This window comes from Sapajus apella, unplaced genomic scaffold, assembly GCF_009761245.1.
Source record: "Sapajus apella isolate SASKATOON/1434 unplaced genomic scaffold, GSC_monkey_1.0 scaffold12, whole genome shotgun sequence".
Taxonomy (NCBI): Eukaryota; Metazoa; Chordata; class Mammalia; order Primates; family Cebidae; genus Sapajus; species Sapajus apella.
Genome location: NW_022436952.1, coordinates 35,018,269 through 35,044,639, shown reverse-complemented (window position 1 = coordinate 35,044,639; position 26,371 = coordinate 35,018,269). Strand labels below are relative to the sequence as shown.

General features: G+C 38.5%; 1 protein-coding gene across 4 annotated transcripts in view; it reads right to left on the bottom strand.

Annotated features, from left to right (window-relative positions):
• MYO1D (myosin ID) overlaps positions 1-26,371 on the bottom strand; it is a 359,991-nt gene that overhangs the window by 197,477 nt on the left and 136,143 nt on the right. For 3 of the 4 annotated variants that reach the window (XM_032280908.1, XM_032280909.1, XM_032280910.1), the window contains exons 15-16: positions 13,246-13,412; positions 3,877-4,084 (exon numbers count right to left, since the gene is read on the bottom strand). In XM_032280908.1, coding sequence (XP_032136799.1) covers positions 3,877-4,084; positions 13,246-13,412 — 375 coding nt within the window. Of the gene's footprint in view, positions 1-3,876; positions 4,085-13,245; positions 13,413-26,371 lie in introns of those variants that run through there. The other variant, XR_004269745.1, reaches the window with a different exon arrangement.

The following is a 26,371-nucleotide window of genomic DNA, read 5'->3' as shown; positions in this document are numbered from 1 at the left end:
AAGCTTTCCCTAAGTGATAAGAGTGGCTTACCATGTTTAAACTGTGTTTGTACAAATAATGCACTGTAGATTGTGCTGAATAACTGATTTTTCTTCTGACAATCTAGAATTTTGGTACATGCTAGGCAGAAGGTGCCTAAATGACCAGTTCCCAGTAAAAACTTTGAGTACTGAGTCTCTAAGGAGCTCCCCTGATGGACAACACTTGGCATGTGTTGACATAGCCCACTGCTGGAGGAATTGAGTGTGTTTGGTGCCACTCTACTGGGAGAAGACTCTTGGAAGCCTGCTCCTGGTTTCCTCTGGATCTCACTCCTTGTACCTTTTCCCTTTGCTGGTTTTGCTTTGCATCCTCTTGCTGTAATAAATTCTACTCATCAGAACAACACTATTCAGAGTCCCGTGAATCCTTCTGGTGAATCATCAAAATGGGATTGTTTTGAGGACTCTCCACATAGGGGGTGAGAAGAAATGTGGGCAGAGAGGGTAAATGTGGGGAAAAAAGAGATTAAAAATTATTGCAGAAAAAGAAAGTTGATCATAAAAATACACATATGAACTGTGATCTCGTTTATATTGTATCAGGTATGTTTGTCTATATGCAGACAAAGATATAAAAAAAGATGGCTGCCACAATGTTATGGTGAAGAAATAAATGTGAGATCTGTCTCACAGAGAAGACTGGACAGCTTTCTGTTGACTGCATATGGGATAATTTTTAAAGCCACTGTCCCCTCTCTTTTAGAATCTCTTTCCTAGACAGAGACTAATTTCTCACCAGAAAAAAAGCAGAGCTAGGGACTGGTAACGGCACCCTGCATTTCCAGAAGCACAGTGCTGTCAGAGACAACCAGGAAAGAAAGAACCCTAGTGGCTGCAGCCCTAGCAGCACACCTGGAATTACATCTTTTTATGTATGAGCTGGGCCCATCTTTGGCTAGCCGAGCTGCCACAGATTGAAGTCTGTAGGACACTGACAATTGTGAAGGAAGTAAACAAACTACTGATGTAGATTTAAGAAGAGGAATCTACCAGGTGCCATGTGTCACAAAGTGAGTTTCAGGGGAGAGTGACTATATAGTTTATCTATCCATACTGGAACACTTTTGAAAGTAAAAGTGGTACTATTTTTTTTTTTGAGACGGAGTTTCGCTCTTGTTATCCAGGCTGGGGTGAAATGGCACGATCTTGGCTCACCGCAACCTCTGCCTCCTGGGTTCAAGAAATTCTCCTGCCTCAGCCTCCCGGGTAGCTGGAAATACAGGTGCGCACCACCATGCCCAGCTAATTTTTTATATTTTTAGTAGAGACGGGGTTTCACCATGTTGACCAGGATGGTCTTGATCTCTTGACCTCGTGACCCACCCACCTCGGCCTCCCAAAGTGCTGGGATTATAGGCGTGAACCACCGCACCTGGCCTGTAAAAGGGGTACTATTAATAGTCACAACAGGCAATTGCCATAAGCCACTATCCCAAGCAAACTGAGACGTATGGCCACCCTGGTTCAGAGCCTAACTCTGAGCTTGAATCAATTTCTTGAATAGGTAGAAAGAAAAAAGGCATAGTAACAGACCTAGAGACAGGGGAACTACCCAAAAACTCTTAAAAACAAGCCTACAAGTAAGTACTTGAGATCCAAGGGAAAAGACTCTAGGACTTGAAGACAGAGAACAGATACTTGAAAATAATTTACTGTGGCAGAAAACAGAGATCCAACATGCAATTTACAAGCATTCTTGAGAAATATAACTGAATGAAAGCAATATTACAAAAACAACAGAAGGAAAATGTTTTGGGGTGAAACAGAATTTAGTATATCAGTCCAAATGTGTTCCTGAGTTCCAGGCAAAATAAATAAAAAGAAACCAACACTTAGAAACATCTTGGCAACTAGAAGAGAAAACTCATTATTTATACATGATATAATTATTTACCTAGGAAAGCCAACAGAATCAACAAACATAAATCGAGAAAGGTTTCAGTCTAGATTTAGATAAAGCAACATAAGCCAATATTATTTATCTGTACTAACACTGCCATGTAGAAAATATAATTAAAAAATTCACACTAGCAACAAAAATAATAAAATATCTAGGAATTAATCAAGAACTCGTAAGGCCTAAGTCTAAAGTTCAATAAAGATGATTTAAGTAAATCTATATTATACTGTTAATAAGATGATTTAATATTATAGAAATGTTAATCATTTCAAATTAATCTATATTCAGTTCAATCCTAATACAAATATTGAATTTAATAAACTTATGCACAGTAAAATGTATACTGCAGAATGAAGGTCTATGTCTAGGTTAATCAACCTAATAAAGAAGTAGAAAAGATAAACTAACCCTTTAATACACTATTGTATATTACAATAAAAGCTGTGTTGCATTAGTGCAAAAACAGGCAAACAGAAAAATGGAACAGAATAGAGCACAGAGACTGGATATATATGTGTGTGTGTGTGTGTGTGTGTGTATGTATGTGTAAAACAGTGTGAATAAAACTATTCTCTTTCAATATACAGGAACTTAACATATGATTAAAATGGCATTGCAAATCAATGGGAAAAGGACAGATTGCTTAGTAGATGATATTAAGAAAACTTTTTCACCATATGAAGAAAAATTAGTTTTCTATATAAAACCACATATGTAGGTGGAGTCTAAACGGATTAAAGACCTAAATGTGAAAGGTAAAACCATACAGTTCATGGAAGATAACATAGAATATCTTTGTGACTGAAAGGCATGGAAAGTCTTCTTAAAGAAAACTCCAAATCACAAACCATGAGGCAAAATACTGAAGAATTTGATTATGTCAAAATTAAGAATTCTGTCTAACGAAGCATATTATAAATAAAGTTCATTAGAAGGCTTACAGAATAGGAGAACCTATAACGTCTAAAGTAAATGAGAGGTTAATGTTTAGAACATCAAATGCAATTCTGCTAATCAACAAGAGAGTACCAACTCCAGTAGAAAAACAGGCGAAGAATCTGAACAGACAATTTACAGGAAAACTCAACAAGCAAAGAAGCATTTAATGAGGTAATCAAACTCAACGGTACTCAGAGAAATATAAAATAAAACAACAATAAATATCATTCTATCAATCTGATGAAATTTAGGTAGCTGGAAGATACTGGTAGGGATGTGGCACACAGTAACCTTCATATACAGCTGCTGCTGGTGCAAACTGGCTCATGCAAGAGAACCTGGCACTATTTATATCAATTAGGTATACACATGCCCTATGACCCAGCAACTTTTCTCCTACTTATATATCCCAAGGACATCCCCACAGAGGTACATGATTTTTCATATACCGCTACAATTTTTGGCATTATTGGGAAAGGGTATGGGAGTTAAAAAGAAATACACGAATGAGTGAATGAAATGAGAAGGGGCCTTGCATAGATCAATGATGACAGGTACAGCACCATCAACTAATGAGCATTGAGTTAGCACTGAGGTCAAGTGGTGGTGAGTGGGTAATGATAGGTGAAGGAGGTAGTTTCAAACATGTTGGCAACATTTTTAAATTACAAGATTTAAAAGTCCTTTACGCATGTAAGCTGAAGGAAAAAATACAGTTAACTATAAAGGACAAAAAGACTGGTTCAGACACCTCTCTAACTTTAAACGCATTTTAAAGACAAAATGTCTTTAGAGTTTTGAAGATAAAGTAATTTTGAGCTTGGGCAACCAACTAAATTTTCCATGTGTGAAGGCAACACAAAACATTTTAAGACATGCAAAGACATAAAACAACATACTATCCAGGAATATTTCTTGAATTAAAGAAAATACGCAACAAATTTTTAAGAACATAAAAGCAAAATCTTATCCTCACATATAAAATATAAAATTACCTTTTGTAGAAAGAGGACAATCCTTACGAGCATCTGGGCACGGAGTTCTTCCAAGGTAAACAACGTTCGGGGTGTACGAATGAAAATTTTGGTCTTCCCATAAGCTACATCATCCTGAAAACCACACCGTTCAATCAGTTTCTTGACAGCCTCCTTGTCTGAAGGAAGATCATGATTGGGCCAGGTGAATTCAGAGATCATCTTATACCTGGATGAAAAAAGAAATAGGGTTAAAGAAGAAAACCATATGGTCATCTCAATAGAAAACAATTCAATAAGGCTGGGTGCGGTTGCTCACACCTGTAATCCCAGAACTTTGGGAGGCCAAGGCAGGCAGATCACAAGGTCAAGAGATTGAGACCATCCTGGCCAACATGGTGAAACCCCATCTCTACTAAAAATACACAAAATATTAGCTGCACCTGGTGCTGTGCACCTGTAGTGTCAGCTATTTGGGAGTCTAAGGCAGGAGAATTGCCTGAACCTGGGAGGCAGAAGTTGCAATGAGCTGAGATCACGCCACTGCACTCCAGCCTGGTGACAGAGCAAGACTCCATCTCAAAACAAACAAACAAACCCCAAAAAACTATTCAATAAAATCCAAGACACCTCATAGAAAACCAAACCAAATCTTAGCAAACTGTCAATATAATTTCATTAGCCTCATAAGATACGCAAAAAAAGGCTTTGGTAAAATAAAACTTTGAAATAAAAACTCTTACTAAACTAAGCATAGAAGAGACTTCCTCAAGCTCATAAAGTCTATTTGCCAAAATCCTACAGCAAATATTGTTCATTAAGGGGTAACCGTAGAAGCATTCTCTTTACAAACAGAAACAAGAGAAGGATGGCTCTGCCATGGGTCCTACTCAGCATTGCTCTGGAGGTCTAGTCAACGTAGTGAGACCAAGACATAACTGGTAAATGACTGGGGGAAGAACAAAATGTATACTACTTATGAATAATAAGTATACTTATGAAAAATGTATACTACTTTCCTTTTCCTCAAAGGAAATCGAGCAGATCTCTAGATTAAAAAAATACTATAACTAAAAGAAAATTAAGCAATGTTGCTTCACATAAGAGCAATACATAAAAATTAATTGCATTTCTACATAGGAGTAGCCAAAGCTCCTTGCCATGTGGACCACTCATAAGGCAGCTCACCACACAGCAGCTTGCTTCATGAGTGTGAGTGTGAACAAGGCAGAAATCACAGAGTCAGTCTTTTGTGGCTTAATCTCAAAAGTAACATCCTATCACTTTTGCCATATTTTACTTTGTCAGAAGCAAATCACTATGTCTAGTCTACATTCACGGGAAGGGGATTACACAGGGCATGGATACCAGGAGGTAGAGGGCATCTTAGAAGGCTGCCTGTCACAGAGCTTTTTCCACCATGCAAAGTTGTTTAATGTAGTCAAATTTGGCATTTTTTTTTTAATATTGCATCTAAATTTTAAGTCATTGTATGAAAGGCTTTCTTCACTTGGGTTATAGAGTAATGCACTTATGTTTTCTTCTAGTACTTGTATGTTTTCATTTTTCACATTTAGATTTCTGATCATTTAAGAGGGTTTTTTGGTATATGGTGTGAGGTATGGATCTAATTTTATCTCTTAACAAATGGCTGTCTAGCTGTTCCAACACTTAAAAAGTCCATCCTTCCCCTCTGTGATTAACATGCTGCCTTTATCACACGTGCTTCAGCTTATTTTTGGACTTTCTGGTCTGTTTCATTGCTGTGTCTGTCCATCTGTGCATCACTACCACATGATTTTAATTATAGAGGATATAAGTACATTTAAATGTTTTTCCTAATTCTTTTCTTTTTTAAAGGTCTTTCTAGTTATTCTGGCACATTTATTTTTCCATATGAACTTCAGAATCAAGTTTTATAGTTCCAGGCAAAAAACAAACAACAACAACAACAAAAACCCCACCAGAATCCAGTGAATAAACAATTTTTTTTAAATTTTGAGACAGAGTCTCAAACTGCTGCCCAGGCTGGATGGAGTGCAGTAGCATGATCTTGGCTCACTACAACCACCGCCTCCTGGGTTCAAGTGATTCTCCTGCCTCAGCCTCCTGGGTAGCTGAAATTACAGGTGCCTGCCACCACGCCCAGCTAATTTTTTGTATTTTTAGTAGAGACGGGGTATTACCATGTTGGCCAGGCTGGTCTCAAACTCCTGACTTCGTGATTTGCCCACCTCGGCCTCCCAAAGTGCTTGGATTACAGGCATGAGCCACCACGTCTGGCCAAATAAACAATCTTTAAAGACCCAAAGCATCCTTGATAGTTTTACTGAGTTGAAACATTAAATGCATCTTTATTATTATTATTATTTTGACAAAGAGTCTCACTATGTTACACAGGCTGAGTGCAGTGGTGCAATCTCGGCTCACTGCAATCTCTGCCTTCCGGTCCAAGTGATTCTCCTGCCTCAGCCTCCTGAGTAGCTAGGATTATAGGCACCCACCACATCTGGCTAATTTTTGTATTAACAGTAGAGGTGGGGTTTTACCATGTTGGCCAGGCTGGTCTTGAATTCCTGACCTCAAGTGATCTGCCCATTTTGGCCTCCCGAAGTGCTGGGATTACAGGAGTGAGGCACTGCACTCAGCAAATCCATTAATTTTTTTATGGTGTTCAGTTGTCCTATCCAAGAACAAGAGATGTTTTCCCACTTGATCTAGTCTTTTTTGTGCCTTACATGTACCTTTAAAGTTTTCTCATAGGCTTTTATTATTTTTTAAATAATTATTTTACTTTTTTTTTTTTTTTAAAGTTCTGAGGTACATGTGCAGATGTGCAGGTTGTTACCTAGGCAAACCTGTGCCATGGTTTGATGCACGGATCAGCCCATTACCTAGGTATTAAGCCTAGCATCCATTAGCTATTATTCCTGATGATCTTCATTCCCCCGCCCCTTCCCCGATGGGCCCCGGTGTGTGTTATTCACCCCCAAATGTCCACGTGTTCTCATTGTTCAGCTCCCACTTATAAGTAAGAACACGTGATGTTTGGTTTTCTGTTTCTGTGTTAGTTTGCTGCAGATAGTGGCTTCCAACTCCATCCATGTCCCTGCAAAGGGCATTACCTCTTTCCTTTTTATGGCTGCATAGTATTCCATGTGTGTATGTGTCTATGTACTACATTTTCTTTATCTAGTCTATCATTGATGGGCATTTCAGTTGATTCCATGTCTTTGCTATTGTGAATAGTGCTGCAACGAACACACCTGTGAATGTATCTACAAAAAACAAGCAATGGGGAAAGGATTCCCTATTTAATAAATGATGCTGGGAGAACTGGCTGGCCACATGCAGAAAATTGAAACTGGATCCGTTCCTTACACCTTATACGAAAACTAACTCAAGGTGGATCAAAGACTTAAATGTAAAACCCAAAACTATAAAAACTTTAGAAAAAAATCTAGGCAATACCATTCAGGATACAGGCATGGACCTTTTATGATGAAATCACCAAAAGCAATTGCAAAAAAAAGCAATTGCAAAAAAACGTCAAATTAAAGAGCTTTTGCGCAGCAAATGAAATTATCCTCAGAGCGAGCAGACAACCTACAGAATGGGAGAAAATTATCTATCTATCTGACAAAGTATTAAAATCCAGAATCTACAAGAACTTAAGCAAATGTGCAAGAAAAAAATCAAACAACCCCATTAAAAAATGGACAAACGATATAAACAGACACTTCTCAAAAAAAAGAAATACATGTGGACAATAAACATATGAAAAATAGCTCAACATCACTGATCATTAAAGAAATGCAAATCAAAACCACAATGAGACACCATCTCATGCCAGTTAGAATGGTGATTATTAAAAAGTCAAGAAACAACAAATGCTGGCACGGTAGTGAAGAAACAACAGTTTTATATTATTGGGAATGTAAATTAGTTCAATCATTGTGGAAGACCCAATTCCTCAAAGATTAGAACTGAAAATACTGTTTGACCCAGCAATCCCATTACTGGGTATATACCCAAAGGAATACAAATCATTCATAGGCCTTTTCATATTTCTTGTTAAGACAATAGATATGTAGGCAGCATCTGTTAATTACTCCTTAATTACAGTTAATTACTTCCTTCTTCCTGACATATCTCTTTTCTTAGATTTCATGACAGCATGCTCTCCTCCTGCCTCTCTGGATATACCTTGTCAATCTGATTTTCTGGCTACTCTGGCTACTACTATACCCCCAAATGTGGACATGTTCTAAGGCTCAGATCTGGACTTTCCCACATCACCTCATCTAGTCCCCTTACTTTTAATAAGACATTCCAAATATAAAAACAAAAATATGTATATTTTTATAAGTATATAAAATATAAAAATATATTTTTCAATTCGTGTATTATATCTAGTCTGGCCCTCAGTTTTGAGCTTCATAGTTATGTATCCAATGTCTACACAAGTCTTGAAGGCACCTTAATTACTCTTTCAGTCTTTCCTACCTCAATCCACCCAGTTCCTAAAGCCAGGATCCTGAGAATATTTTTACTCTTTCCCTTCTCTGTCATTACTTCTAATCCATCATCAAGTTCCATTGACTCTACCTCCAAAATATATTTAAAATCTAATAATTCTCCTCATCTTTACTGCTTCAATTTGAATGCAAGCCACCTTCTAGTTTACAACAGACTCCTAAATTGTTTTCCATTTCCTTTCCAATCCATTCTGCATACATCAATCAGAGTAGTCTTCTAAAAAGCTTGAAATAATTTTTGTCTTTGGCTACTCTCCTTCCTCGCTATCCTTCAATCATATTGGCTTCTTTGGGGTTCTGTAATGCAGTTGCCTCCTTCCTGCTTCAGAGTGTTCACACGTGCTGTTCCCGCTACCTGGAATGCATTTTACTTAGTCCTTGAAAGGCTGGCTCCTTTTCATTCTTTAGTTTTTTCTTGATCTTTGTATATCAACAAACGCCCTATCCCCAATATTCTCTCTAAGGCAACTAGTTTTATTTATTCTTTTCTCACATCATTTATCACAACTTCTGATCATACTGATTTGTGTGTTTACCTGCTTAAAGTCAGTCTCCCTCCCTAGCCTGTGGCTACTACGAAGGCAGGGACTTTGTTTTCTTCCCTACTATATACCATGTGCCTATCATGTTGCCTGCCATACTATGAGGTAATAGACATTTGCAGAATGAATGAAAGGAAATCATTTAAAGCCTACTTACTTGCTAGATGGGGACAGAAATCAAAGCCAAATGAAAGTTTTAATATAAAGACGGAGGTAATACCAAACAATGACACATTAAAAAAAGCAAAATCAGAAACCTCTCAAATTTGTTATCGAACTACAGTAGGGGTCATCATCTGGGTCATCATATGGGTAGTGCTGGTGTGTTTGTTTCAGGCATGCTGCAGAAGCTGGATTGCTATCCTGCAGCCCCACTGCTCAGCTCCCATGGCAGGGAGAGGCGCTCAGCCTTCCTTCCTGCCTGCAAAGTGCATGACCCTAGTTCTCTAGCAAACCGGCAATCTGAACTTGCTAATTAAAAAGTTGAACTCATCTGCTTTCTGACAAGGAGTTTTACCTCCCTAACAGACTTTGGTGGCTTTTAAGGTTATCAGCATGTTTTAAACCCTTTTCTCAGTAAAATAAATGAAAATGAAAAAAAGTGACAAGCAACAATTCAGGTTCAAACTTAAACTACTTGCAAAAAATCTGCAGAATCTAAAAGCAAAAATCCACTGTAGAAAATATTACCCTTTCTCCCATTGTCACTGGATGATCCACATAAAATGGGGATAACATACGCCTCACGTGGTTGACTTACTATATGCAAAATGTTTAAAACAGTATCTAGTAAACATTTCAAAATATTCACAACTATTATTATAACTCACTTGAAAATTTCAACATATAAATTTTTTTCCTGTTTAATTAATCATGATCTATATCTTTTCCATAAACAGGACAAAATCTTTAATTACTTCTACTTCTCACACCCATTTTAATTTTAGTGTCAGATTATTACTAAAGACTTCTTCCCCAGCCTTACAATCAGCACTTGTTTAGATTTAAGAGAAGTTTTACAGATTTCTTTGCTCAGTGTTGCTTTTTTGCATATATCTCGCCACGTTTCCTTTCTGTATTCATTTTTCTTTTTGCTGAGGTACATCGTCTAGAAGATTTTTCAGAGGGTCTATGAATAATAAACTTTCTCAAACTAGCTACGTCAGAAAATGCTGTTTATTTTACTCACACTCTTGAATGGCATTTTGACCCAGAATACAATTCTAGGCATGAAGGCCCTTTCCCTGCACTGTGAAGGTATTTTGCTCCTTCACCAAGTTGATCAAATGTTGTTCACGAGGAGCCAGACGTCAGTGTGATTCTCACTCCCCATAGGCAGTCTATCTTTTTTTCTTGGGAGCTACAAGTATTTTTCTTTAACATTCTAAAAGTGAACAAATGTATTTTTAAGTTTTTAAAAAAATTCTTACACTTGACAATCAGTGTATCCTTTTAATCTGAAGATTCATCTTTTTTCAGTTCAGGCAAATTTCTGGCCACTGTTTGAATGGTGCCTCTCCCCTATTTTCACTGTTCTTTCCTCTAGTGCTTCTGTTACATGGATTTTGCTGCTCCTGGATCAACCTTACATGTGGCTAGACCTTTCTTTAATACTTCCCATCTTTTTTTCTTTGTGATGAGATCTGGAAGAAGACTTCAGTTTGATCCCCTGGCTCACTAATTCACTTTTTAAAAAAGATTAGTTAAAGAAAAAATTTTTTAAATTGTGATCAAATATACATGTATTAAAATACACACATTGAAGTATGTAATTCAGTAAGTTTTGATGAATGTATATATTCATGAAACTGACACCCCAATCAAGATACATCATCTCAGAGAGTTCCCCCATTCTGCTTTCCCTTCTGCAGATAGATGTAATACCGACACAGAGCTAATCACTATTCTGATTTCTGTCACCACAAATTAGTTTTGCTTGCTCTTGAACTTCATATAAAGAGCAGAATAAAGTTGCTACACTTTTCTTCTTAAAATGCCATCTTCTGGCTGGGCATGGTGGCTCATGCCTGTAATCCCAGCACTTTGGGAGGCTAAGGCGGGTGGATCACCTGAGGTCAGGAGGTCGAGACCAGCTTGACCAACATGGTGAAACTCTGTCTCTAATAAAAATGCAAAAAAATTAGCTGGATGTGGTGGCATGCCCCTGTAATCTCAGCTATTTGGGAGGCTGAGGTGGAAGAACTGCTTGAACCCAGGAGAAGGAGCTACAGTGAGCTGAGATCGCGCTGCAGCACTCCAGCCTGGGTGACAGAGCAAGATCCTGTCTCAAAAAAAAAAAGCCATCTTATCTTGGCTACTGTGACATAATCCTCTTCTGATTTTTCTTCTATCTCATTGGTTGCTGCTTCTCTTCTTTGCTGGTTCTTTCATGCCAGACCACAAATCTAAAAATTGTCATGGACCTCCTCCTCTTCTCTATCCAGTTCCAAGATTTTCTGCGTAATCTATGTTACCAGAGTGATTCTGAAATCTCTAAAATCTGCAGCCTAAACACTTATTTCCAGAACTCCAGGTATGAAAGTCTAATGACTTATTTAATATTTCTGCCTAGATATTTAGTAGGCATTTCAAAGTTAACAGAGAGACGTTTCAAAGTTAACATAGTCAAGGAAATAATCTTGATTCCATCTTTGCTCCTGTTCCATGTCCTCTTCCTCAAAATTATTTACCAATTTTATCTCAGCAAATGGTACTGTGCTTACCTAGACGCTCAAGCCAAAATCTAATTTTCATACTTCATTTCTCTTTATCCTGTTTCATCATATCCAATTCATGAAGGAGTCTTGTCACCTTTATCCCTCAAACATATTCCAAATCTGTCAACTGATCTTAGATCTACAGCAGCCCCTTACTGAAGGCACTACCATCAAGCCATCTTTCCTGGACTCCTGCAATAGCATCCCTAAACATCTCCTCGCCTTCTACTCACACAGCAGCTACAGTGATTCCTTTAAGACATCCATAAAGTTGTGTAACTCTGTGCTTAAAATCCACCAATGGTTTTGTTTCTTTGTGCTTTAAATCATGCCTAGCCAAAATCTAAATGATTTAGTCTGATTACAAAGTTCCACATGATCTGGCCTTTGTCCATCTCTCTGATCTCATCTCACTCCACTGGCCGGTCAGTGTCCTCCAACCACACTGGACGATATTTGGCATCTAGAGTGCCTTGCTTATTATCGCAATAGAGCCTTTTCCCAGGCTGTTCCCTCTGCTCCACCTTCTCTTTGCTCTGATCTTTGTATGGCTGGCTGCTTCCTGTCATTGTTAGCTCCTTAGAGACTCTTTTTTGACCACCTAATCTAAAGCATTTTAATTTCCTGCATTTTTCTGGTTTATATTTTATGTATGTATTTATCCATTTTTTGGGAGGGAAATCTATAGTCGGGAATATAGAAAATGTTCAATAAATGTTTTAAAACAAATAGATGGAATTTAAAGCATTTTCTGATTCTAAGTTGTCAATTATCATTATTATTATTTTATATGACAGAATATCATTAAAGCAACATTATCAACAATAAATTAACAATAGCAACAGTGTATTACATTTATTGAGTGATTACTACATGCAGGTAGTACTCCAAGTGCTTTGTATATACTATCTCATTTAACCCTCTAGCAGTGCTTCAAGGTAGTTATCATTATCATCCCCATTTCGCACATGAGGAAACAGGCATGAAAAGGTTACGTGATGTGTCCAAGGTCACACAACTGAACGTTGTCACACAACTGAATGACAGAGCGAGGAATCAAACCAGGCAGACTGATTTCAGGTCCTCCATGCTTAACTCCTCAATATTTGATTATTGTAATTACCAACACCAGTAATGACAGGCAGCACTGATTGAACAGCTATGATCTACCAGGAATCCAGGCCTTTTACTTAGGTTAATTTCTCACAAAAGTCCTATGAAGTGTTATTATACTTATTTTACAGATGCAAAAACAGGGTCAAAGAAGTTAAATTTCTGGCCCATGATCAAGCAGCAAGTAAGTGGCATAGTCAGGATTCCACCCCAACGTGACTTCAGATCAGTGCTCTTTCTACTCTACTACGATGCCCACATTTCCTCCCAAAAGGCTGAAACTTTCATGGTCCATAAACCATGAACTCAGGGACTTGTGTTGAATCTGGAAAAATCTGCCATATTTGTAATTTCCTCAATTCTTTTGCTCACCCAACAAATATTTACAGATTGTCTAATATGTGCTGATGCATTGTCGTATGGGGAGGACTCTGTCATTCTCACTGTACTATTAGGCCTCTCTGCTGAGTCTATTCTCACCTGTGAAGAAACTTCTCGTAGGTCTGGCGGAAGGCAAATCCTGCCCGACGTACTCTCACATTTTCCAGTAGTCCAAGATATTCTACTTGGTGTCGGCAGCGTTCATCATCAAATATCTGTGGAGATTTCTTGTCATTGGGTTTGATACAACGAACATAATATGGTTCCTAAAGAAACAAATCAGCAAATGATAAGTTCACTGGAGAAAATTCCCTGACTAGGGACACTAACGTGTAATTAGTGTTAATTGTGTCAAGTAAGCTCAGTGCCTCTAATTTCTCAGGCATACACACTTGTGAATAAAGTATTCTTCCTTTCTCCTTCAATTCAAAGGTTAGATGTTCTCGTGCATTCAGCTAAATTTTTATTTAATTATGTTTTAGGCTTTATTAGAAATAGTAGAAAAGGGATAAGACTAGGAAGTAACAGAGATGTAAATATCGCGTTTCTGTGTATTTACGAAAACAAGGTTAAAGCAACTGAAGGAGTAATTCGATAGAAAAAGGCAGCAGCTAACAATGAAAATGGATGGAGAATGTAAAAGGACATTCTTTATTAATGCTAACATTATGTTAAGGAATGATAGGGACAGCTCTGGTATATAATAAGTGCTCCTTAAGAGTCAGCTATCATTATTAATATTATTGCATTAGTTGGTGCTTTTGGAAAAGAGATTAAACTTCATGCGTAGGTAGAGAAGTTCTAAAACCACCTATAGGCATCAGTGATTCTGTAAAGGAGCTCAGCTAGCAATCCTTCCCTCTGTGCCAATTAAGTTTTATACCACATATTAGATCATAACCCCTTTTAAATATTAAATCATGCTTGGCATAGATCCTGATACATTGAAGATAATGAATAAATTATCACTGGATAAATCAATGAGGTCAAATGTATCCGATAAGTGTAAAGAGTTTCTTTTTCTTCTCTGAGTCTGTTATCTATCAGACACACAGATGCACTTTGATTAAGATATAGAATCCTCTGTAGTTAAATTAGGCAGTTTTGAGCTCCGCTGACGGCTAGAAGTAGAAAGAGGTAGTAAATAATTTAAGAAGTAGGAGAGATTTGAAGGATGTAAATTTACTTGCATTTTGAACAGAATAACAGTTTCCAACACCTAAAAAAGAAACTCCGATAGTACATTTATCATGCTGTTCTACATGGTGAAATGTAACATCATTTTTTGCTTTTTTCTAGGCCCTGCTGCATTAGTTTCCTATTGCTGCTGTAGCAGATTATCATAAATCTAGTGGCTTAAAACAACACAGTTTTATTATCTCACATTTTGGAGGTCAGAAGTCTGAAATAGGTTTCACTGAGCCAAAAATCAATGTGTCATCAGGGCTGGTGTTCTTAGACGATCCAGAAGAAAACTCATTTTCTTATATTTTCCAGCTTCTGGAGGCTGCCCACATTCTTTGGCTGGTGGCCCCCTTCCATCTTCAAAGCCAGCAATGGCCAGGTGAGTCTTTTATGATGTCACCTCTTTCATTCTGACTTTTCTACTTTGTTCCTTCCCACTGAAGCACTCGTGATAGCACTGGGCCCACTTGGGTAATGGAGGATAAGCCCTTATTTTCAGGCCCACTCATTAGCAGCCATATCTCTATCTGCAACCTAATTCCACCTTGCCAGGGCACCCACATATCATGTTCATAGGTTCTGGGGATTAGGATGTGGACATCTGGGATGACTATGGTATAGTAATAACAACAATAAAAAATATCATCTATCTGGCCTTCATTCCTGGTTTCTGGCATACAGCTTCGAAAACCTTTGAAATTTCTTCAATGATAGGAGTGTCTTAGTTATGCTAATGAGATGACTCATAGCTGGGCCTCCAGATAGCTTCAGGGTGGGAGCTGGTCACCAGAAAACTCCTTCATGTTCTGGAACTTATAGCTTCCTGACCTCTGGGCAGGTCAGGGGAACTAAAGATTAAGCTTAATCATGTGGCCAAAGATTTAGCCAATCGTGTCTTTGTGATGAACCGCTGATAAAACAAAAAAACAAAACCTCAGAATCCTGAGCCTCAGAAGAGCTTCTTGGTTGGTGAACACATGGATGTACTCAGAGGGTGGTGCACCCTGATTCCAGGGGGACAGAAGCTCCTGTGCTTGGTCCCGAGTTCTTGAATCACTCTAGTGAATTACCAAACCTGAAGCAGGGTCATGGGAATCCTCAAATTTGTACCCAAGACGTATATAAGGGCAGGTGTTCTGTGGACCTCATTTGCAGCTGGCGTCTGAAGAAGAGGAAAGTCTTGTTGGGGACCCTGTCCTTTAATTTTTCAGATTTGATGCTGACTCTGGATAGTTAGTGTCAGAACTGAATTGAATTGTAGGACACTTAGCTGATGTCAGAGAGTTGGTGTTGCAATGCAAAGACCATTATTCTGCCTAGTATACCTGTCTTTTTTCATCTTGTCATCTGAGGCAGGATGAAAAACAACCTCAATATCTTGCAACGCCTCTCAAATCTGACTTGGCCTATGACATGGCCAGTAGAATGCAGCAGAAGTGACACTGGGTTACTTCTAGAAACCCATCCTTGAGAGGTTCTGACCACTTCTACCATGCGAAGAAGCCCAGGACTAAAGACTACATGAAAAAAGATGCTCAGTCATCCAGGCACTCAATTTGAGTGAGCTCATCTTAGCCTATCTAGCCCCAGCTGACTGCAACTGCTTGGTGAGCCCAGCAGAACTGCCCAGTCAACCACTGAATCATGACAAAGAACCATTATTTTAAGCACCATATTTTAGAGTGATTTGTTATAGATTGATAAGTAACGTATACTTCTTCCCTACTCTGGAATACCAACTCTTTGATTAGTTATTAAATTTTGGCATATTTAAGCAGAGGATCAATATTTTATAATAAAGCACAAGCAGAATCTTACTTTAAAAAATAGTGATGGGTGATCAAATGTTCACTAAATCTGTAATGATTTTCAAATGGAGCATCTATATTGGGGGAACAACTGCAGCTCACTTTGAAAAATGGCTTTAACATGTTTTTTAAAAAACTGAATAGGATGGGGAAGTCGGGGAGGAGGCACTGTTTACTTGAGGGTTTTCTACTAGTTTGCTGGAATAGAATGTCTTTTCTTGGTGAATAAACTAAGAAAAGTGGCACTGAGCACAGTAAATGCCAAAATGCTAGATTTGCCTGCATATTTGGTACTAGTGTAATGGAATAAGCATTGCACAAAATCAGAACACTTGGGTCTTGCCTGTAAATTCTCTCTGGAACTAATTAGCTAATTAATGGAATGAAGATATTAGGGCTTTGAGTAACGACAGACTAGGTAATTTAAACTGACACCCATGCTGAGGGTTAACGAGAATAGGTAAACAAAATAAACAAAACATTTGCCTGAAGACATTGGAGATCTAACAAGACAGTGGAGAATTACTGGGTCAGAATACAGGAGAGGAAGGACGCTGTGGAAGAGAACCCAGGTTTGAGACTGCCTTTTTTTCCTGCGGGAATTTGCTGACTCTAGAGAAGGTAGATGGGATCTGAGTAGTAATTTTGGCAGCTTCATGGGCCCAGTGGGACAAAGGTTAGAAAATAAGGCCTGAAAAGGAGAAAACATAGGTAAACCCCTCTCACTTTGGGTTAGGATCCTGTCACCAGGAATAAGGATGAATTAGAAGTAGGCAGTCTGTTACAGGGACCATAATTCAGCTTTTAATCACCTGAGTCCTTGAAATTGGAATGGTTGATTTAGGATACTGTTGTTCTTAGGTAACTAAAAGAAGAAAATTAACTGTTCCCTGGAGAAAAATAACATAAACTTTGGCCTCCAATTATTTCTATTGATGCTTTTGCAAATATAATATTTGGAACAAAATAAAAACCAGGAGCCAAGGAAACTGGAATTAGAAACAGCAAAACAAAATAAAAAATAAACAGACTGCAGGTGTCCAGACACTGGAGTTATCAGACAGAGATATTAAAATAACTATGCTTACCATGTTCAAGGTGACAAAAGACAATATGAGAATTTTGTATAGAACACGAAACTATGAAAAAAACCAAACCAAATGGAAACCTAGAACTGGAAAACATAATAAAAAAAATTAAGAACTCAGTGGATCAGTAGAAGAGTAGATTAGAAATAGATGAAGAAAGCCAGATACAATGGCTCAAGCCTGTAATCCCAGACCTTTGGGAGGCTGAGGTAGGTGGATCAATTGAGGTCAGGAGTTTGAGACCACTCAGGTCAACATGGTGAAATCCCGTCTCTACTAAAAATACAAAAAAATTAGCTGGGCATGGTGGTGCGCTCCTGTAATCCCAGTTTACTCAGGATATTGAGGCAGGAGAATGGCTTGAATCTGGGAGATGGAGGTTGCAGTGAGCTGAGATCATGCCACTGCACTCCAGTTTGGGCAACAGAGACTCCATCTCAGAAAAAAAAAAAAAAAAAAGAAAGAAATAAGTAAAGAACAAAAAGGCATGTACTAGAAGTTAGGTGAGAAGAAATTTTCTGGAATGAACCATGAAGAGACAAAAAGATGGAAAACAAGGGAGGTTAAAAGGTATAGAAGATACAGTGAGACGGAATTCTAAAGGCGAGGAGACAGAAGGGACAGAAGAAATATTTGAAAAAAACTTGCTAAAACAGATTTTAAAAAAAGTTGAGCTAAAAATTGAAGCAATTCTACAAACTATAAGCATATTTAAAAAAAAAATTTACACCTAAGCACATCACAGTGAAACTTCTGAAAATCAAAATAGCCAGAGGGAAAAAAAAGATTACTGCAAGGAGCAACAAAGAGACTGACAGCTGACTTCCTAAAAGAAACTATGAAATCCAGAAGACAAAGGAACATTTATCTTTGAAATGCCAAAAGACATTGCCAACATAGAATTTTACACTGAGCAAAAATATTCTTCAAGAATGAAAACCACATAGAAATATTTTTTTGGTAAACAAAAACTATATTTGTCACCCATCAGATTTCAAATATAATAGAGTGAGGTTAACGCAGAAGAAAATAATCCCAGGTAGAAGGTCAATAATAAAGGCACTGGGTTCAGTGGCTCATGCCTATAATCCTAGCACTTTGGGAGGCCAAGGTGGGCAAATAAGTTGAGGTCAGGAGTTTGGAACCAGACTGGCCAATATGGTGAAACACCAACTCTACCAAAAAATACAAAAATTAGCTGGGTGCAGTGGCATGTGCCTGTACTCCCAGCAACTTGGGAGGCTGAGGCACAAGAATCACTTGAACCCAGGAAGTGGAGGTTGCAGTGAGCTGAGATCATGCCACTGCATTCCAGTCTGGACAACAGAGTGAGATACTGCCTCAAAAAAAAAAAAAAGTCATCCTTTTTATGAGTAAATTGGCAAAATAAAAACAAAATATATTTTAAAAATTGGAAGAGAGAAAAGATAAATGAGTGAATAAATCTAAATAGATATACATTTTTAAAGCCAGTAAGACATTATTATATGTATGTTATTTTGGTATGTAATTAAAATACATGACCAAAATAGTATACAAATTGGGAGGAAGGTAAATAGAATTAAAATGTTTTATTGGCCGTGCATTTTTTAGGAAGAAGGTAAAAGTACCAAATAATATTAGAGTATTATATTCAAGAATCATATTGCAATAAGTCAACTAACCACTATAACAGTGTTTAAGATGTAAACTTCCAAAATATTAAAGAGAATAAATGGAATGATAAAAAATAATTGTAACACCAGGGGAGGGGAAAGAGTATGTTCTTAGGTCTAGCTAAACATTCTGACTCAAAACACTCATAGGCCACATTTGGCACCAATCTCTTCAAGAGGGCAAGAACACAGCTTGCTAGCAGGTAGTGTCAGTGTCCTCAGAGAAGTCCCCACAGCAGTCAAGTGACAGCTTAGGTGTAAGGAGATGAGATGCACATTGGGCAGGTGTGGGAGGTGACCTTGGCTTAAAAGCCTCATGTCCCACAGGATCAAATATCTCTTAGAACAGCTCAGAAGACACAGCTTCCAGGGTCCTGCAAAGGACAGATCTAATACAAGAGTCACTGAGCTCAGGAAAACCCAAAGTATGTCATCCCCACCAGACATCATTCTCCCAAGATAGTCTGACAGGGATAATTTTCACCATAAGTAATGCTGTTAAGTGATATATGTTTTATGAGGTTGCCAGAGGAACAGAGCTAGAAATTTAACTAAGGTTAAGCTGTCAAGGAGAAGGAAAAAAGTTGTCTACCTTTTTCCCATAATAATCAATCTAAAAGAAATACAGAAAAAAAGAAAATAAATACATGAGTCAAACAGAAGCATTAACAAGGTGGCTGATTTAAATGCAACACACACTATATTAAAAGTAAATGAACTAAATGATTCATTCAAAAGACAAAAATTGTCAGACTGGATTAAAGAAATCAAAGCTATGTATGCTACTTATGAGAGACATACTTGAAACATAAGGATATAAAAGATTGAAAGTAAAAGGATGAAAAAGATATATGTGCAAACTCTAGCCAAAAGAAAAGCTGGCATAGCTATATTATTCATGCAAGGCAGATTTCAAGGCAAAAAGCAATATGGAAATAAAGAGAGATGTTTCATAACGATGAATGACTCAAACACCAGGAAGATATAACATTCCTAACTTGAATGAGCCTAACAAATTCTCTAAATATTTAAATAAAAAATCAAAGGTACAATGAGGACAAGTAGATAAATTCAAATCAAAGTAGAATTTAAAACACCTTTCAATGTTGACAAAACAAAGAAGTCAGGAAGAAAATAGAAAAGTTGAACAACATGATTAGCAAACTTGAAATGGGCTTGTATAGAATACTGAATGCAATTTTTTTTTTTGAGACAGAGTCTTGCACTGTCGCCCAGGCTGGAGTGCAATGGCGCAATATTGGCTCACTGCAACCTCTGCCTCCTGGGTTCATGCGATTTTCCTGCCTCAGCCTCCCAAATAGCTGGGATTACAGGTACACATCCCACGCCCGAATAATTTTTGTGTTTTCAGTAGAGACGGGGTTTCACTATGTTGGTCAAGCTGGTCTCGACCTCCTGACCTTGTGATCAGCCTGCCTTGACCTCCCAAAGTGCTGGGATTACAGGCAAGAGCCATCGTGCCCAGATGCAAATTACTTTTTAAAAACAAACAAAACATATACATAAAGCAAATTTAGCAAATTTCTAAAAATTGAAATCACAGAGTATGTCTTCTGAGGAAATAAGACTAAGCTAGAAATCAAGAGCAAAAAGATAATGAGAAAATCCTATATGTTTGAAAATTAAGAAAAATACTTCTAAACAACCCTTAGGTCAAAAAGAAAATTACAATGTGAATTGGAAAATATTTTGAACTGCATAATGTATAAAATCATGTGGGCAAGGCAATCTTAATATAAAGCATCATATGAGAAGTATTAATATAATTAACTTTACTATCCAGAAACCAGTTGAATGGAATATTACCAGTCCTGAGTGATTATGCACAGGGAAGTGGCAATATTGCATGAGAAACTAACAACCAACTAAGAAATGGGGGGAAGCCCTTTCATCCTGTTTAGTAATATAAAAGTCTTTGGATAAGGAATTTAGTGGGAATACTTTCTCTATATTTAATCAGCATTCTGTCTCAATTTATAAATGCCACCTCCTCTCTCATTTATAAATATCCAGACTGACTCAGCCTAAGAAATCCTAAATTTGGCAAATTCAGAGTGTCTTATAAAGGCTAAATTGCAAAAGTTAATAGTGAGCTTATTCTCTTGAACTTTTTCACCTGTCTCTCCCTATACATTTTATGGGAAAAACACACCCTTTATGAAAGCACACCAGTCAGTGGATAGATTAGAATACACTATCTAAATATACATCGATTTAACCTGCTTTGAATACTGTTAAATAGTCATAGAAAATTCAAGTTTATTTAATAATTTACTGACAATCTGTTAAGTACCTTATTAGGTATCAAGAGGTATTAATATGTAAAATTAACAGAACCCATTCTCTGTATTCAAAAGATTTATAATCTGGGTGGGGACACAAGCCATGAACTTAAGACACTATGGACTCTGAGAAAGTGAGGAGCCAGGGATTTCTAATTCTGGTAATGGAGGACTAGGTAACAATTATTCTTCCTGATGAAGTCACTAAAAAATGGTGTAGACAAAATATGAGGAAATGGTTTTGGTAAGTGCATCAGAGAGCTAATAAGACAGTGAGGAAAGACCTGGCCAAAATCTGAAAACTAAAATTGAGATGAGTGAGCCTACACCTCAGAATTGTTTTTGTCTTAGAAGCTACTGTTGACATGGAAAAGGCAGTCATAAGGCTGAGCATAGTTTCTGGATCTCATAGGACTTCGGTACCAAAGTTAGAACCTGAGGCCTTGGATGAAGGGCTGTAGTTTGGTCTGGAATCCTGAATTGCTAAACCTGGAAGATAAAGGTGAATTGATGACAGACCAACACTGAGCTACTACAAGTCCTGAAATGGGATAAAGGTGATCCCAGACTGTCAAACTGATATAAACTTCAACTTTCAGTTGTTCTATTTCCTTATATTTGGGTGTCACTAATAAATAGCATGTATCTGGATTATTTCTCTTCAATCTGAATTGGCTGTTATCCATTTACATTCAATGTAATTACAAATATATTTGCATTTGTTTCTACCAAATAAATACCCAGCTTTCCTATGTTCTTTTGTTTCTTCCTTTTTGTTTTTGTTTTGGGGGAGAGGATTCTTTGTTTTCATTCTGTTTTTTTCCCCCTTCTTTTCTGGTTTGGAATTTATAACTTCTATTTCTACAATTTTCAATGATTATGCTAGAAAATTTTCACATGTATTTTTAACTCATCAGACTTGAACATTAAACAATATTTTTACTCCTTTTTTCTGAACAATTAAGGACCTTAAAATTACAATTACCCACTCTTCTAACTGATATGCAATTGTTATTGTGCCATTTAAGTCTAATCTGTATTTTCCATTCCACAAAACATTATTTTACAGTTTATTTACATGCATCCATGTATTTACCAATTTCTTTGCTCTTTTCTTTTTGCATTTCAGAGTTTCATTTAGTATACTCTTCCTAATCTCTGATGAATATCCTTTAGAATCTCCTTATGTAAGGTTGACAAACTCTCTGTTGTTTTTCAGAAAGCTTCTTTATTGTGCCTTTGTTCTAGAAAAATATATTCCCTGGGTATAGAATTTTTGTTTATAGTTATTTTCTCTCAGCCTAATTGTCATACCTTTGAATCTAATCTGTCTTTTTCTCTGGCTGCTTTTAAGAGATTTTCTTTGCCTTTAATGTTCTGGGATTTTACTAGGTGTCTACATGCAGATTTCTTTAAATCTTTTCAACTTCTGATTCATTGGGCTTTCTGATTCTATTAAGTGAAGTCCTTCAATATTCTTGAAATTCTCAGGAATCTTTCTTCAAATATTGTTCTATCCATTTTCTCTTCTATAACTCTAATAAGATACATGTTTGACCATTCTGTTTTCTCTTCCACTTGTCTTAATGATTCTTTTATATGTTTCATTTCTTGGTCTAAGTGGAATTCTAGATAACTCCTTCAGTTCTTATTTTCATTTCACTATTTTCTCTTCAGCTTTATGTAAACTGACGTTAAACCTATCCACTGAATTTTTAATTTTAATTACTAAGTTTTTATTTCTATCAATTGCCTAGTTGCTTGCTCTCTCATTTTCAGGACTTTCATTTCTTGAGATATATTAAACATTCTCATATTCTCTTTCTGATCATTCTGTATCAGAAGTTTTTATGAGTCTGAATCTGCTGTTTGTTGTTTAGTTTGCCTTTTACCTATTGTATCTTATAATGATTCTTTACTAAGAGCTAATTTTCCTTAGAACTTTGTGGCAATTCTTTAAAGTCTGGTATTGGTCATTTGTCTGGAATGGCTGCTGCCATGCTGCTGGCTGCGGTGTGGGAGGTGCACCTGGGGCTGTGTGCTCTGTGGAGCTGGTGGTAGCCAGGAACAGGTGGGCGCCCTATCCCCTTCCAAGTTGTCAGGGTGGGAGTCTTGTGCTCTCTGCGCAAAGCTGTGGCTGCCCAGCCACGGCTCAGGACCCAGGCATCCCTGTGCTCTTGGGGGCTGGGAGCAGGCAGGAGCTCTGCCCTCCTGGGTGAAGTCACTGCCACCCAGCCATGGCTGTAGACCTGGGCACCTCTGCACTCCTGAGGACCTGGGAAGCTCCCCTGCCCCTGTAGGCTTGGATGTGTCTGCTCCCAATGTCTAGCCTCTCCCTGGTCCTGATGCCCACTCTGATTTCAGAACAAAGTTGAGGCTGAGCCCAGTCACTGTTGCAACCCAGCTGGGTATGCACATGCTCGGTGCAGCACTGACATGCCAGCCCCCTGCCGCCTTGGCCCCCTTTAGACTTTGGGTGCCGATGACCACGAAGGGAGCCCAAGGGGGTGTAAGGGTGGCTCGGTGTGGGCCTGGAGGTATCCCTTGGTACGAACAGTCTGGGCTCTGTGGGCACTGTGGATGGGAGGTTGGTGGCAGGAGGCAGACAGGCGCCTGGGCAAAAAGGGGTGGGTTCCTGGTGCAACTTCACCTTTGGGCCAGGCTGCCAGTTCTGTTGTTCAGAGTAAGAAATTATGGTGCTTTTTCTAGGCCCACCATGGCTGTCCATGGGCCCCTCAGCACACACTTTCCCTCCTCTGAAGTCCATAAAAACTCCAGACTCAGCCAGAGTCAGGCAGACAATGGGATGACCTGCCTGTGGAGAGGAGATACCCACTGTGGGTCTCCTTTCTGCTCAGGCTGAACAGATGATGAGATGACCTGCCTGCAGAGGGGAGCTAACTACATGCTGCTGGTCTCCTCTCTACTGAGAGCTAAGTATATGATGGGATGACCTGACTATGGAAAGGAGCTGCCCACTGCAAGTCTCCTCTGAACTGTTCTGTCACCCAGTAAAACACCTCTTTGCCTTGCTCACCCTTCACTTGTAGGCATACCTCATTCTTCCTGGACATGGGACAAGAACTGGGGATTCACTGAATGGCAGGACTAAAAGAGCTGTCACACAAACAGGGCTGAAACGCATCCCTTGCTTGCCACGTTCTAGGAGATGAGAAGGAGTGAAGAGAGGAGAAGAGCTGTGGTCCTTCAGGGAGCTCAAACCTAGGAGCTCTCCAAGCGAGGGCTGAAACACTCTCCTTGGGGCTCTGCAGTTCCTGGTATTTCCAAGCTTCTGAGCACCACCGCATTCCTTGGTGCCAGCCATGGAAGCTACTTGCAGTATGCCAGGTCCCCTTGCAGTGTTGCAGGAAACCAGTTCCTGTGCTGGTGCCTGGAGCTGCCCGCCCTGATGTAGCTGGTGTGCTTGGCTGTGTGCAGTGGCTGGACCTTACGCTTGCTCACCTGCATACCCCTCGAGGAGCTCCCCAAGCCAGGGCTGAAACACTCTCTTTAGGGCTCTGCAGTTCTTGGTATTTCCAAACTTCCAGGTGCACTGCATTCCCTGGTGCCAGCCTTGGAAGCTACTTGCAGTATACCTGGTCTGGCTGCAACCTCACAGGGAACCAGTGCCTGTGCTGGCATCTAGAGCTGCCTGCCCTGCCACAGCCAGTGTGCTTGACTGTATGCAGTGGCTGGATCTCACGCTTGCTCACTTGCACACCCCATTCCATTCTGTGCCTGGCTTGCCCTTGGCAGGTGTGGAATCCAGGCTGGTAGTGCAAGCCAAGCACAGCCCGCCAGGCTGAGTGGGTGGAACGAGTCCAGCAGGCTTGAGCAAAACTCAGGCGAAGACGCCACCAGCCACAAAGGTTTCCAGCCATAAAAGTGACACCCCAAGGACCCTGTGACAGTATGAAGATAGCTTCCTTAAGGAAAACATTTTTACTTGCTTTTTTTTTTTTTTTTACATTTTTACAGATGCCTGGGGCAATGTAAGACATGAACCACCTTTAATCAAATTGTCGGTTTGAGGCTTTTTCAAGCTACCCAGCTAGTATTAGTTTGGGTTGCAAACCTCCTAACAGCTCTCTTATGATTATAAATTCTCAAGAGAAATTCACACCCTTTCCACCCATGGGTCAGTGACAAGGACCAAACAGGCAGTTTTCCTTACTGATAATGGGAAATTATTTCTAGTTCACTCTACATGTAGCCCTTTGAACACTCACCACTGTGTGTGTGTGCGTGTGCACGCGCGCACAGAATCTCTTATTAGACACCCTACTTTGGGCACGCCTTGGGCTTCACTTCAAGGATCCAGCCTTGAATAACTATATTCAAAGTTAACTACTTTAACAAATCCCCACAGGGTGAGGGGCAGCTTTAGGAGTTACTTTCTCCTTCACTCAGTTAACTTCTACATTCACTCAGCTCCTGGCTTGCATATTTTTTACTTTTTGTTAGTTCATGGCTGCATTCATGATGTTGATTTCTACATTTTATCTAACATTTTAGTTGTTTTCAGTTGACTTTAGTGGGCACCTCATTCACCGTGTTGCCAGAAAATGCATTATTCATATATTTTGAGGTCTTTACATCTATGTTTCTAAGTTAAATTGATCTCTAATTTTATCTTCTCATATTAAGCTGGTATTAACATGATATTAATCTCATTAAATGAGTTGAGTAGTTGCCTCTCTTCTTCCCATCCTCAAAACATGATAGAGATTAATGGCTCCTCAAAGGTTTTATAAAACCGATTTGTAAAATCATCTGGATCTGATGTCCTTGGCAAAGTTGGGAAAAGGTGGACTTATCATCAGTTATTCAGATTCTTTAAGGTTACTGATATATTCAGGTTGTTCCTTTCTTCTTGAATTAATTTTGACGACTTTTTTTTTTTTTTTTTTTTTTTTTAGAAAACCATCATTTTCAAATTCATTGGAATAGTTATCTATATTCTGATGTTGAAAAAAATCTTCATAATGCCTACACAGTAATATCCCTTTTTTTGTTCATAATATAATTTTTTATCAGCTTTATTAGAGGTCTTATTGATTACTTTTTTGTTCTATTATTTTAAAGTTTTACTATTTTAAAAATTATTTTCTTACTTTTTTCTTTAGGTTTTCTTTGGAGTTCCTTTTCTGGCTTCTTGAGTTGAACTTAGCTCATTTACTTTTCAG